Source organism: Alligator mississippiensis, chromosome 3, assembly GCF_030867095.1.
Source record: "Alligator mississippiensis isolate rAllMis1 chromosome 3, rAllMis1, whole genome shotgun sequence".
NCBI lineage: Eukaryota > Metazoa > Chordata > Crocodylia > Alligatoridae > Alligator > Alligator mississippiensis.
Genome location: NC_081826.1, coordinates 250,870,484 through 250,883,807, shown reverse-complemented (window position 1 = coordinate 250,883,807; position 13,324 = coordinate 250,870,484). Strand labels below are relative to the sequence as shown.

General features: G+C 45.8%; 2 protein-coding genes across 3 annotated transcripts in view; one reads left to right on the top strand and one right to left on the bottom strand.

Annotated features, from left to right (window-relative positions):
- DHFR (dihydrofolate reductase) overlaps window positions 1–12,953 on the bottom strand; it is a 36,858-nt gene extending 23,905 nt beyond the window's left edge. Inside the window, exons 1-4 of one of the 2 annotated variants that reach the window (XM_006269980.4) lie at window positions 12,846–12,953; window positions 12,593–12,642; window positions 6,619–6,724; window positions 2,025–2,151 (exon numbers count right to left, since the gene is read on the bottom strand). In XM_006269980.4, coding sequence (XP_006270042.1) covers window positions 2,025–2,151; window positions 6,619–6,724; window positions 12,593–12,642; window positions 12,846–12,931 — 369 coding nt within the window. In that variant the 5' untranslated portion in view covers window positions 12,932–12,953. The remainder of the gene's footprint in view (window positions 1–2,024; window positions 2,152–6,618; window positions 6,725–12,592; window positions 12,643–12,845) is intronic. The other variant, XM_059725071.1, reaches the window with a different exon arrangement.
- Window positions 12,954–13,099: 146 nt separating this feature from the next.
- The window catches only part of MSH3 (mutS homolog 3), a 224,174-nt gene continuing 223,949 nt past the window's right edge, over window positions 13,100–13,324 (top strand). Inside the window, exon 1 of the mRNA XM_059725070.1 lies at window positions 13,100–13,192. Within this exon, the coding sequence (XP_059581053.1) occupies window positions 13,100–13,192 (93 nt within the window). The remainder of the gene's footprint in view (window positions 13,193–13,324) is intronic.

The window sequence follows — 13,324 nt, the reverse complement described above, 5'->3', positions numbered from 1 at the left end:
ATAAAACTGGGAAATCAACCTAAGGAAAAAAAAAGCATCATGTAATTGTAAGATTAAAATTAAGGAAAATTAAATGTGATGGAGGAAAATATTGTTTAAAACTATTTTATGCTTTTCTTACAACTTTAAAGAGAAGTCAAAAAAGTACTTTTCCTACGTTACAGCAAAATGAAACATGAAGCTGTCTTCTTTGCAAGGCGCACACACACTGCAGTAGACAGAATATAATCTTGAGTTGTAGCAATAATTTCCTACACAACGGTCACATCTACACATCACCATATGTCGCCATATAACATGCTATTTCATCACAGTAGCATGCTACTTCATCATAATAGCATGCTCCCCATTTTAGCATGTGCTACGGTAAAGCAGCAGCTAAAATTAACTGTACACTATGCATACAGAGCAGTATGGGTGGTTACTACTCCACAAAAGGATGTACTAAAGCATGGTGCAGTAACAATGTCGCCATAGGGCAATGTATAGATGTGCCCAAAATTTTTAGCAAACTATATCTACTACCCAGAGCACAGGGTGGTGGGAAAGGCAGGACCAGGGGCGACTGCAGTGGGGATAATGCAAGTGGTGGTGGGACCAGTGGCTGCCAGGTGAGTGAGGCTGTGTCTGTATAGCCCCCGCTTATCCTCCAGTCACCAATGGCTATGTCCGTCAAAGCCCAGGGGCCCTGGATTCTGCAACAGGCTACACTCTCCGTTTCTGGTAGCCAGCCAGGCTGGATGAAACAGCACTATGGGCTGGATCCAGTGCATGGGCCATATGTTTGACACGTCTGGGCAAAAGGGATAGTTTCAAGCTCCATCCCTTTAACTGCTGAAAAGGAAAAGAATCTCTCTCTTCCGTGGTCAAAAGCCTCCTAACTGATTTATTGGGAATTAGTCTCTATAGCTGTCAAGTTTTATGAAGAAAACAGGGTAAATATACACCTTATAGACTAACAAAATAAGATGCATACAGTTTTATGAAGTCCATATTACAATTCATGCCAATTAGTTATAATGATTCAAATTAACTCACTGGATTATTTAAATAGAATTTCTTTTGTGACCTCAAACAGCAGAATAGACTCTCCCAAGATCTAGCAGTAGTGGATGGGTGATGAACGTCCGGGGTATAGATAAGTGCTGGCTATGGGGGAATAAGCTGGGCACAGCTAGGTTTCTAAAACAGTGTTCCAAGGAAAGTGCACATAGCTGGGACATAGCTTTCTGGGGAAACTGGAGAACAGGTGCTTGGAATGAAAGGAGGGCACTTGGGGTCTGTCCAGTAGGTGGAAGAAGACTTGATGGTTTCAGATAGAAACATCTGCTGGGGATCTCTTTGTTGGCTGGGTCCCTGGCTGGGATGTGAACACAGCTTCCAGCTGATGGGGAGCTGTACAAGGGTCAGGAAGCTGCAGTCATGCTGCTGTCATTTCTGTGCTGTGGTTGGGAGGCAGGGAAGGGAGGGAAGAGTGAAAAACAGCATCAGGGTGGAAAGAGATTCCATCAAGGTGGAAAGAGATTCCAGCTGCCTGGCCCCAGTGCAGCTCCCAACCAGCTGGAAGCTGTGCCAATGCTGCAGCCGGGAAAAGGCTAGGGGACAGGGGACAAGAAGCAGCAGCAAGAAGGGCACAGCTGGAAGTTGCCCAGCCCCATCTAGCTCCTTGCTGCTTGCTTAGCTCTGGTGTGGGCACACATAAACAAAGCCCTTGGGCTCTGCAGACCAGATTCAGTGGCTCTGCAGGCTGGATGCTGCCAACCCCTGCCTTGGACACAATACATTGTTATGAGTTTAGAGATGTTTTGGTGGGTCATTTGGAGAGATTCCTTAAATTCATCAGTTAAACTTTACACTCTGTAAAGCCTATAGCTAAAACCATAGGAACTTTGCAGATTTATACAAGGTGATCTAATTCTAATCTTCATTATGCAAAGATTTCAAGCCTTTTAAACTATCCAGCTGAGGCCCCCTCAGTGTTATAATACTCTTATAAGAGCATTCATTTGATGTTCAAACTATACCTTGTAAACAGAACTGCCTCCAACTATCCAAACCAAGTCTATCTTATTTTTTAGCTCTGGAGAATCCAGAAGAACTAAAGCATCATCCAAGCTTCTGGCAAGGTGGTGTGCTCCTTTTGGGACTTCCCTAGAAAGACAAAGTGTCATTGCTTAACAGTGATAAAGACTATTCATCATGATAGACAACGTAAATTACAAAAAATACAAAGTGTCTACCTAATTATTCCTCATAAACACAAACAAATATATTTTGTCTTTAATACAATCTTTAGCAAGAAGTTAAATTTATGTTAAAATAGTATCAGCTAAACTTCTCCACCAATGTGGCACAGGATTACCTAGCGAAGTGCTGATTTGTAATACAAATACATTTAATTGAATTATAAAGTGTGGCTTGTAAATTCTGTATTGAATATTTGCTTAACCAAATATGTGGTATTTGGATTGCTAAATCTAATTAAAACTACCCAAGTTTCTACTAAACCTGACACCTACTACAATAATACTTTTGGCAATGAAGCTAGTCACGAAGCTCCAAAACCCCCCCCCAGAACACAATATGTGTTAAGTACCCCATAGAGACGACAAATTCAAATTACTTTAATCTTTGAGTCTCCCCAAAGATAACAATACTAATTAGACGTCCAAATTTTCCAGCAGAATTGAAATAGCGCTCAACTAATTCAGCTTTAAAAAAGTACTTTAAATTCTGCAGTGTTTTGTTAATGTACAAAACTCTATTAACTTAAATGAGGGTTGCACATAAACTTAAAAAATCATATTCCTTGCCTTAAGAAAAACATATGTAACAACAAATATTGTAAATTTTCTACAGTAATGTTTTTCACTAGCTTTATGTCCATTAGCAATAAAATAATTTCTCCAAAGCGTTATGCATAACACAGTAGGGATTTAAAAAAAAAGTATTATCTAGATAATTGTTTTATAGTTGTCTGGCCACAGTCTTGCTTTGACTGAAGTCAATGGAGAAACTACTACTATTTTAAGAGCTAAATTAGGCTCTCTCTGTGCAGAGTTTGGTATATAGAAGTGAAGATACAAAACTCCTTGAGGAAGGTAGAACAGTAGTCAATAGCTGCAATTTGTAAATGCTGTCAGTTTTAAAGTACGGGTGACTCTGTACTATCTAGACCTGGATGATCCAGTGTAGTGTAATTATAATTAAATGAAAAAGATTTCTCCTTGTTGCTATTTTTTAACACTTGCAGATTTTGATTAGCCAATATCTTCTATCAAATGTGGCTCGCTATCTTCCATTATTTAACAGTTCTGGTCAAATAAGATTTCTGATTCCATTCTCTGTTCACTTTCATTAAGAAAAAAATTAAACAACAAAAATGGAAAACAAAAAAACCCAATAAATAGTCTTTGCACAGAAAAACCTAACAGAATGGAGCACAGATTTAGCAGCTGCAAAATTAAACTACGCCAACTAACAAATGAAAAACAAACAAACAGCCTCATCATCACTTTAGGAAAAGCACCGACCTGAATTACACATTCCCTAAGTGAGATGCCTTTTCCCTTTGATTTGGCTTGAGTTTGCTTTTAACAAGTAGAAGAACATTATTTAAAATCTTTGGTCACATTAGTTTGCAAAGGGAGAAGCCAGTAGAACATTGCAAAATTAAGATGTGGAGAAAGTCTTGAGTTCTCCAGACTGTAAGATACTTACATAGCGTACACCATTGATTCTCAGCCGGGGCAATGTGGCACCCTATTGTGGGCTCTGAGTTTTTTGCTGCAGAAGAAGTGCTCTTTTATTTTTTCATACTCTAAAAATAAGTGACAGCTAAGAGCTTTGGCATTTTGCAAGGGATGTCCTTGGGCCACATGAAGAACATTGAGAACCTCTGGTGTACACACATGTGCTTTAGGATTAGCTGCTTTTGTTTAGAGAAAGTTGCTTGTGACTAGAGAGGGTGGTAGGTGAAGAGAAGAACTGGAGTTCTGGCAATTTTTTTTTCTTTTTACCAATATATAAAGAAAGCCAAAGAGGTAAACAACCAAGACCAAGCTGCATAGAAAGGGAATGGACAGACATACACTTGTAGCTTCAAAAAGGGAGGGAGAACTGCTGCTGGGGGGCATGCAGCAGCTATTATGCTGTAACTGTTAGGTGTGCATAAACCTGTAGTGATGCAAGTAAGCTACATCACTTCAACTTTAAACCTGGAGGAAGCAGGGTTAATGTTGGAGCAGTTTTGCTACGCTTGTATTGCTACAGGTTCCTGCACACTTAAGTGTAACAGCTGCTAGTGTTCCTAAGCAGGAGCTCTTGCACCCTTTCTGAAGGGGCAGGTATGTGGTACATACCCAAAGGCACTTAAATGCAAGGAATGGGGGGACTATCAGCAAGACTAAAATGTTTGGGATGTAGATTTTTCCTTGATATGCTTTTAAAGAGAATACAAGAATGTGCACAGGAAGAATGCTGGATTGTTAGCCCTGCAGGGAAAGGTTTCAGTTATCAGCAAAACAGGTGCAGAGTGCCCTCACAACAGGGTTCTGAATGGAGCAGCCCTAGGGGACAGAAGTTTTCAGGCTCTAACCTGAGTCATAATTTGCCAATTAAACTACAATGAACATATTTATGAACGAGAGAGAGAGAGAGAGAGAGAGAGATGGGAGGCCAACTCCCTGAGAACTGGGCTAAAACCATAAACTTGTTTAGCCTGGGCTCTCAACAGCCCGAGGCCTACAACACTTGGTACTGATCCTGCAGGGAATTGCATGTGGCTGGACCGCTGAACCCATATTGATAGGGACCTACTTAAATCAAGGAGGCAGGCAGCCAATTTTGCAGACAGATCACAGGGCTGGCCGCCATTTTCACAAGCTTAATCACAGTGGGGATCCCATGCCTCTGATTGTCCTAGGGGCCCCAGTGGCCCCACCTCTAGCCACTGGTTAGGTGAGAGCGCTGTCTGTCATGTGGTCCTGCCCCGTGCCACTTATTAGCTGAGAGGGCTGTCTGTTGTGTGGCTCCACCCTTCACCACTGTTTGGTGGAAGGGGTGGAGCTGCATGACAGGCAACCCTCTCAGCCAATCATCAGCGAGGAGGGAAGTGGGTAGCCTCCATCTAGTTTGCTCCCTGTTGTGCCAGCAGAGGCCCCCCTTGACGGGCTGTGCAGCTGGGCTGCAGCAGCCATGAGGATTGCTGGCTCCCACTGGGGAGCCAGCATTTTAATTTTCAGTAAGGTTTTTTTTTTGGTTTTTTAAATTTCCATAAAGCTGTGAATTGAGTAGGTTGCTACATAAAGATTGTCAAGGGCTTCAGGGGACCACCACACCAGTACTATAGTTTTCTTGTGTATCTTACATTTCAGGATGGGATCCATTCTGTAAGTACCCAGGCTGGATTTGAAAGCATGGATGTGAAAACCTTTCCTATCCTCATAACCAATCCAGTTCTCATTATCTCTAAGACTCATAGGCAACTGAACTGAAGTATAATTCCCTATCTTGTGGAAATAACTCTGTCTCTTTTTATACAAAGTAGCATTATGGACAAACTGCTATCCTCCATCAAGTACTAATTAGGACAATGATGTACAGTAAAAGCTTTATTATCTGGCACCCATGGGGAATGGGGGGTGCTGGATAACAAAATATGCCGGTTAATTGAGGCCTGAACAAGTGTCTTTGCCTGTTTGGGCTGCCGCTTCTCCACCGCGTCTGGGGCGTCGCCGCTCCTCCCGCGGTGTCACCACCCCTCCCGCAGGCCCTGAGGGACAGGGAGGTGGGCCCTGCGCAGCCTGCTATGCCCCGGGCTGTGGGGTCTCGGCAGCACAGGCTGTTTTGCCTCAGGCCTTGGGGGCTCAGAGAAACTGGAAGTGCCACTGTGGGAGTATGGAAAATAACCAGCCACAGAGGCAGAGGCAGAAAGCTGAATGAAATAAAAGGGCAAGAGTCTACCAAAAATAACCCAAAGACTAGGGAGCAAAAACAATACCAAAGCTTTCAAACTTTTTGCTAATGATGTACTATTCCATTCTCACTCGACCCATGTCTGAAGCCCGATTATTCTACACCAAGTTACTTCAACCTGTAGATGCACAAAGCTAGGAGGACCTTCAGGTACAGATAGCTTCAAGGATGAAGAAAACAAGTGACAGAACTCATGACTGGCAGGAGCTCTGGGGAAACTGTTTTAAATATACACTGGAGGTAAAAAGTACTGCTCTTTATTGCTTTATCTGGCTGTTAGTCTTCTGTCTGAGAAAGTGCTCACCGTAAGTGGTGTGCCTTTCAAACGTACAGGATGGAACAATCTGCCCCAAGTTGCTAACAGCGTAAGACTGAACAGAGAGCAAGAGGCAAAAAAAAGAAAACAAAAATCAACAAGATCCACAACAAGCAGCACAGTAGATGTGGATTTTTTTTGAGTGGTTTAGGATGGGACACGTGTTAAAAAAAAAGTTATTCTGCACCTATGCTATTTAGAAATCTACTTCACACTTACATTATTCCAAACTTGAACTATAAAATACAATAATGCTGAAAAAACAACAAACAATCATCAGTGTATAATGTTTGCAAATTACTTACAAGACCAAAGTCAGGACTTACGCAAGTTCTCTGCTGAGCACTATGTTAATTCTATCTTTTAAAGGACGATTCTTTTCAGGAATAGAGAACCAGGTCTTCTTACCCATTATCAACACATTTTGTTTACCTGGGAATAATATATAAAGGTTCTTTTTAGAAAATATCTTCAATGTAGTACAAAAATAGCTGTAGTGGTTTAGCGACATCTGGTGGATTTCATCCCCCGCCCCCTCCATTTTTGTTTAAAATGTTAAACTGTTGATTCAAGTTTTAAACATTAGCAAATAAATGTAAATAAAAGACCAAACTTAGACTCTGATCCTGGGACTGTATACAATGACATGAACAGACACAAGCATTTGCAGGATCAGGGCCTAAGTATGCATTTTTACACCAAAAACCAGGCTCAAACAAGAACTTACAATTAACAAAGTCCTAAATATGACTTACCAAAACTGCCTAGTTCAAACAGCACTGCTATAACAGCTATTTCAAATATGCATTTAAGGTATATTTTTCTGCACATGCTAAAAGCCATGCAGCAGATGTCAGTTTCACAGTTGATAGGGTCGGAAGGGACCTGAGCAGATCATCAAGTCTGACACCCTACCATGGGCAGGAAAGGATGCTGGGGTCTAATGACCCCGGCTAGGTGTCTATCTAGCCGCCTTCTAAAGACCTCCAGGGTAGGAGCCAGCACCACTTCCCTTGGAAGTTGGTTCCAGATCCTAGCCGCCCTGACTGTGAAGTAGTGCCTCCTGATATCTAGCCTGAATCTACTCTCTGTCAACTTATGGCCGTTATTCCTTTTTGCTCCCAGTAGTGCTCAGGGGAACAGGGACTCTCCCACTGCCTGCTGGTCCCCCTTGGCCAGTTTGTAGACAGCCACCAGATGCCCTCTCAGCCTTCTCTTGTGGAGGCTGAACAGGTTCAGGTTTCGTAGTCTCTCCTCGTAGGGCCTGCCCTTCTGCCCCCTGATCATGTAAGTGGCCCTCCTCTGGACCCTCTCAATGCTGTCCACATCCCTCTGAAGCGTGGCACCCAGAACTGGACACAGCACTCCAACTGCGGCCTGACCAATGTCATATAGAGGGGGAGGATCATCTCCTTGGACCTGCTCATGATGCATCTGTAGATACACAACAAGGTACGGTTAGCTTTCCTGACTGCATCCCCACATTGGTGGCCCATGTTCATCTTGGAGTCTATAACGACTCCAAGATCCTTTTCCGCCTCTGTGCTGATGAGAAGGGAGTTCCCCAGCCTGTAGGTATGCTGCTGGTGCTTCCTCCCCAGGTGCAACACCTTGCACTTGTCAGTGTTGAAACCCATCTTGTTCTCATCTGTCCACCCCTGTAACCTGTCCATATTCAATTGCAGCCTGTCCCTCCCTTCTAGCATGCCCACTTCTCCCCACATCTTAGTGTCATCCGCGAATTTGAACAAGGTGCTTTTCACCCCCTTGTCCAAGTCGCTGATGAAGACGTTGAACAGTGCAGACCTGAGGACCGAGCCCTGGGGGACCCCACTGCCCACAAAGCTGTTCTTAGATGCTTCATAAACGTTGTGTTGGCCCTCTCTACAGGAGAAATTCCTTTACTGTTGTGTTAGCATTCTTAATTGAAAAACGTAAGAGTGCCATTTTTTCCTAACTTTATGGTAGGCAACTCTGAAAAAGTGTTTCACGAAGGGGTTGAGGTCATTAGGGTTTGCTTTGAATGTGGCATGATTTCACCTGTCCTGTACCAAGTGAAACATTACTTAAACAGAGTTCTGGTGGAAGACAGCAGTGTAACAACCTAAATTAATTTTATTGTCCCCTCTCTGAATTCTACTTCAAGCATTACTAACATGCTTAAGCACTTCCAAGTAGCTCTTCAAGGTAAGAGACAGTAAGGCAAGGTAAAGTAAGGTAATCTTACTCTACTTTTAAAGCTAATCATATTGTCACTCAACATACTGCAAATCCAGTAGCACTACTGAACTTGCCTCATTTGAACAGATGTAAAGAGGAGTAATAGAGATTTCTGGTCATTATCATGATGGACAGAATTCAAAATTTTATTCAGTATAAGATCAGGATGGATTCTGACATAGAAGAATCATAAAGTCTAGTCATGGTTTATGTTAGGGTGACTGTATTTGGATCTTGGGGAGCACTGGATTTGCAGCTGAATAAAGGGTTTACTCTTTATAGCAAAGCTGCTGACCACAAGGCAGAATGATATATTAAAAGCAACATTGCAAGATGCTTAGACAAGCAGTTTCCTAACAATATGGTAGTGTGTAGGATATATAATTCCTTGTGTGAAAGGAGAACAAGAGGCAGTTCACCAGCTATTGTCAAGAGATAAAACAGAAGCAAGACCTTGGAGATGGTGCTGAAATCAGCAAGAAATGGCAAGTGACTGGGAGAAGCATGGTTCACGGTCTTACGCACGCGCTCATAGCAAAAGGACATGTAAATGAATTAAATGCATAGGTAATCCCATGCTAATGAAGTAAACAGTAAATAGAGGCAGAGCTTGAGATAGGAGAAGATATGGGTGGAACAAAGGAGGGGCAAAGGTAGAGTAAATGTTAATGAGCATGAACCAAGGTGTATAAAATGTGAAAAGAACTAATGTTCACTGCTGCTCCCGGTTTGTTTTTTTGGGAGCTCGCCCAAAGCTGTCTCCATTTTGAACAAAGCTGTTGCGAGCAGTGTGTGTGGGCGTTTGCTCCCGAAGCAACTGGATGCATGAGCAATTGGATCGTCGTCTCCCTAGTCATTAGGTACCGCATGGAGTCGGGGTCTAACAGTTTAATTAGTATTATTCATCTTTTCCCTTCCATTTATCAGAGGTTCCAGCATGGGTGACTGGTACTGCCTTAGTCCGGGGGGGGGAGGGGGAAGCATGTGCACCCCTTATGCATTGCCACTGGATTCTGGGTTTTGGTTACTCCATGAAGTACTGGAAGCCTGTACTGGAGACCAGGTTGTTCTTCATACTGGGCACAATCAGCACAAGAAAGACTGCATGTTTCTACTCAGACAGTTCTCATTATTGGATTGTACAGTAAGCCCCACTGCATAACATTCTGTGGATTGTCTTGAGAACTGAGAAAGAAACTGTTATAACAAATGGAACCAAATAAGTCCAGAACAGAGGTGGGCAGTTATTTGGGCCTATGGGCTCCCCACCACCCCCAACAGTGCACAGCCCCAGCCCTGACCTCAGCCTACTCTGCATCTGTTCCAGACTCGTCCTGGCTGAAGCAGAACAGCCAGAACCCGCGTATAGTCCTGACCCACCTTGTGCCTGCTCCGGTCTGTCCACCCATGCTGAGCAGTGACAGTGGTCAGGTAGAAGCTGCTGCACACTGTGGGGGAAACGCAGCCCCTCCCTTCACTGATGCTGGGCCATTCTTGCTGCAGCTGTCCAGAGCCTGCACCTGAAATGCCCTGCAGCTCCTCTCTGCAGCTATTGCCACCTCTGCGCCACCCAGCAAGGCAGCACCGGCACTGCAGAGGCCCCACAGGGCAGCACGGGTACAGGCTCTAGGTGGCTGCAACAAGAAGGGCTCGGCTGTGGCTGCTTTTCCCTTGTGCCGAGCTGCAGCCTCTGCCTGGCCACCACTGCTGCTGCCGCTGCTCAGCGTGGGTGGGCAAGTCTAAAGCAGGTGCAGGGCAGGCGGGGTTCGGGGTTGTGCACATGGTTCCAGCTGGTCTGCTCTGCTCTGGGTGAGTCTGGAGTGGGTGCAGGGCAGGCTAGAGTCAGGGCTGTGCGTGTGGGTCACCGTCAGTACCATGGGGCTCGGGCCAGTGGTGGCAGCAGCCAGAAGGAGCTGTTACTGCTGCCTGGGCTGTCTAGAAAGATAGTCCAGATGTGGAGCTTCTCCAAACTCACCACGTGCCCAAGGGCTGGTGGGACACGCCACGGACCAGATGGCACCTGGGCCAGGCTGGATCAAGGGACCTACAGCAGGCTGGGCAAAGTTCCTCTGTGGGCCAGATCCAGCTCAAAGCCCATATGGTTTAGAATCTCTCTTCAAGTATTCTCTTTTTAATCCTTGCTGTTGGCTGCTTTAAGCTACCTTGCTGCTGAAACACTCAGTATTTCCATATACAACATGAGACAAACACCATAGCTTTGTGTCCTATAAAATCCAAACTCCAGGACAGTCTGTAAAGAAAATGTTCATAAACATTAAGCCCAAACTAGAGGCATATTAGATCTTCAAATATATGTGGAGTGCATTCTAATATATGCATGTATGATAAATGTGTAGCACAAAACCTGTCATCCCAGTATTTCAGAGCTTATTGATCATCTGATTATTTACACTTCATGGAAGGGAGCATCATTAACTGCCTTTTACAGATGGAGGAGTAGGGAGAGAAATAAGAAACAGAGGTTGAATAACTTGCCTAATGCAACAGAAACCAGTGGGGATAAGGAGAAAGAGGAGCTACTTGTCTACTCTCTTGAACCTGGGGAACCTGACGATGGCCTCTGCCTGCTTCCTTTACACCAGCTGTAGTGGTCCCATAGGAATCAATGGGGAGGATATGCACTTGCTCTCCTAGATGGCATGCCCTACTCCACCCTCACTTAAATCTCCAGGTGCCAGTTCCACACCACTGAGAAGGCAGCTTCAGCGTGAAATCATGATTTTTTTTACATAAGAGACAACTGGTAATATTTCAAATCAACCAGTTTTTGAAAATAAATTATTTCACTACGAATTTATGATCTGTGAACCACCAGAATGCGGGCAACGAGTTTTCTGCTGGAAACAAGCATTCTTAGGAAGCCACTGGGAATTTGTCTGCTGGAGTCTCACGAGACCAACTAGGTCCCTTGTTCAAAACTAAAACCTTTGCTGTTTTTAACTTAACAGAAACCCAGCAGAACCCCCCTCCTCCCAGTTTAGACCTCCTGTTCTTATTTAGTGTATTCGTTTATTAGAAAAATCCAACTGCACGATGCTTATTGGAGCCTCTGCCATATCCAAGCTGCTTTCTGGGGACAGTTTTCTTTTACACTGTAATTCTTAATATGTCAAAATAGTTCCTCTGCCCACCCTTGACTCCCACCTTTACTTTCTTCTGCTTTACCATCTACTGCAGGGGCTTCTTTCCCTACTGTCACACTCACTCTGCCTGGTCAGATGAGGACCTGACCACTTCATTGATGGGTCTGATAGTTGCACAGGGCTAAAAAGGTCCAGTCTGCCCCTGTTACAGATGCACTAGTCCAAACAGAAGTGTAAGCATAGTGTACAAGCACAGACAAGCAAGCAGACAATTAAGCATGAATTCAAGTTGCACATAAATGAAATAAGGCTGATAATGAATGAAACTTTTCAGTGTACACTGAGTTGTTATCTATTCTGCCAACTTAGCAACATTTTCAGGCAGATTCACTAGCTAGGACAGAATATCCACTTATTTACACCCCCCGCCACCACCACAACAGACTTACCAGCTTCATGCAGCTCTCCAAGCTGCCAGGCGGGTTGTGCTCCTTGCTACCCATGTGCTGCGCAGTGGCTGTGCGCAGGCATGGGCATTTATCAGGCTGATTTCTGATACACTCAATTTTCTTTATATTGGTGCCAGTCTGATATTGGACCAATGTATCGGTGCATCTCTAATATAAACACACACACACACATACATACATATTGCATGTATATTCAATGTCATACACACATGTATCAATGTCACACACACATGCAACTAAGCAAATCATGCACTTAGGAACCTACCAAAGTATGAACCTACCAAATTTGGGGCAGCTGTGTGCGTGCGTGTGCATGACACTGAATATACACACAAACTATAAGTATATGCGTGTGTGCATAGGTGTATGTATGTGTGCTCGCATGTACATACTTGGATCACACGCACGCACACACCCAGTGACACACGTACATCCATCCCTCCAAGCCTGCGAGGCAGCTGCAGGCAGGCAGGGGGCAGGGCCAGGCCGGGCCCAGCGAGCAGTACCTGGCACGGAGGGCGTGGTGGTCATCCGCTGGAAGTACTTGAACTCGTTCCTGGAACAGAGCAAGAGGCGGTCGCGCTGTGGGGGGGGGCGGGCAATGCCCGAGGACCCCCCCCCCCCGGCAGCGTGCGCTGCCCGGTGCCCGCCCCGCCTGCTGCGCGGGAGGCCGCGGCAGGGACTGCAGCTCCCGGCATACAGCCCGGGAGCGCGGCCCGGTCGGGACCCGTAGCCCACGGGTTGGGGGAGGGGCCGTACCGGAGCGGCGGCCACGGCAGGGTCCCGTTCTTGCCGATGCCCATGTTCTGGCTCACGGCCGCTATGGCGTTTAAGGAGCTGACCATGGTGAAGCGCGCCCGATCCTTCCTGCCCCGTCCGACTTCGGAGTTGGCGCCCAATCCCCACCTGGTGCACTGCGCATACGCGGAACAGGCACCCGCCCCCGCCCCCCCGGCCCAGCGCGCAGGCGCTCAGTGCGTTAGGCGGCGGGGCTGGGGTTGCTGTGGGTCGTGATGCGGCGCGGTCAGCGGCCGGGGCAGGCGGTGCTCAGCCGCTTCTTCCGCCCGGCGGCGACGCAGAGCGGACAGGAGCCGCCGGGGGGCGGGGTAGGTGTGGGCGGTGGCGGCGCGTCCCGGGCCGAGGGTCCTGGTTCGAGGCTCTTGCTCGCCCCCCGCTCAGGGTGAGACCCCGGCCCGATGGGGGGGTCAGGCAGGGACGGTGCCCCCTGGTCGCACTGG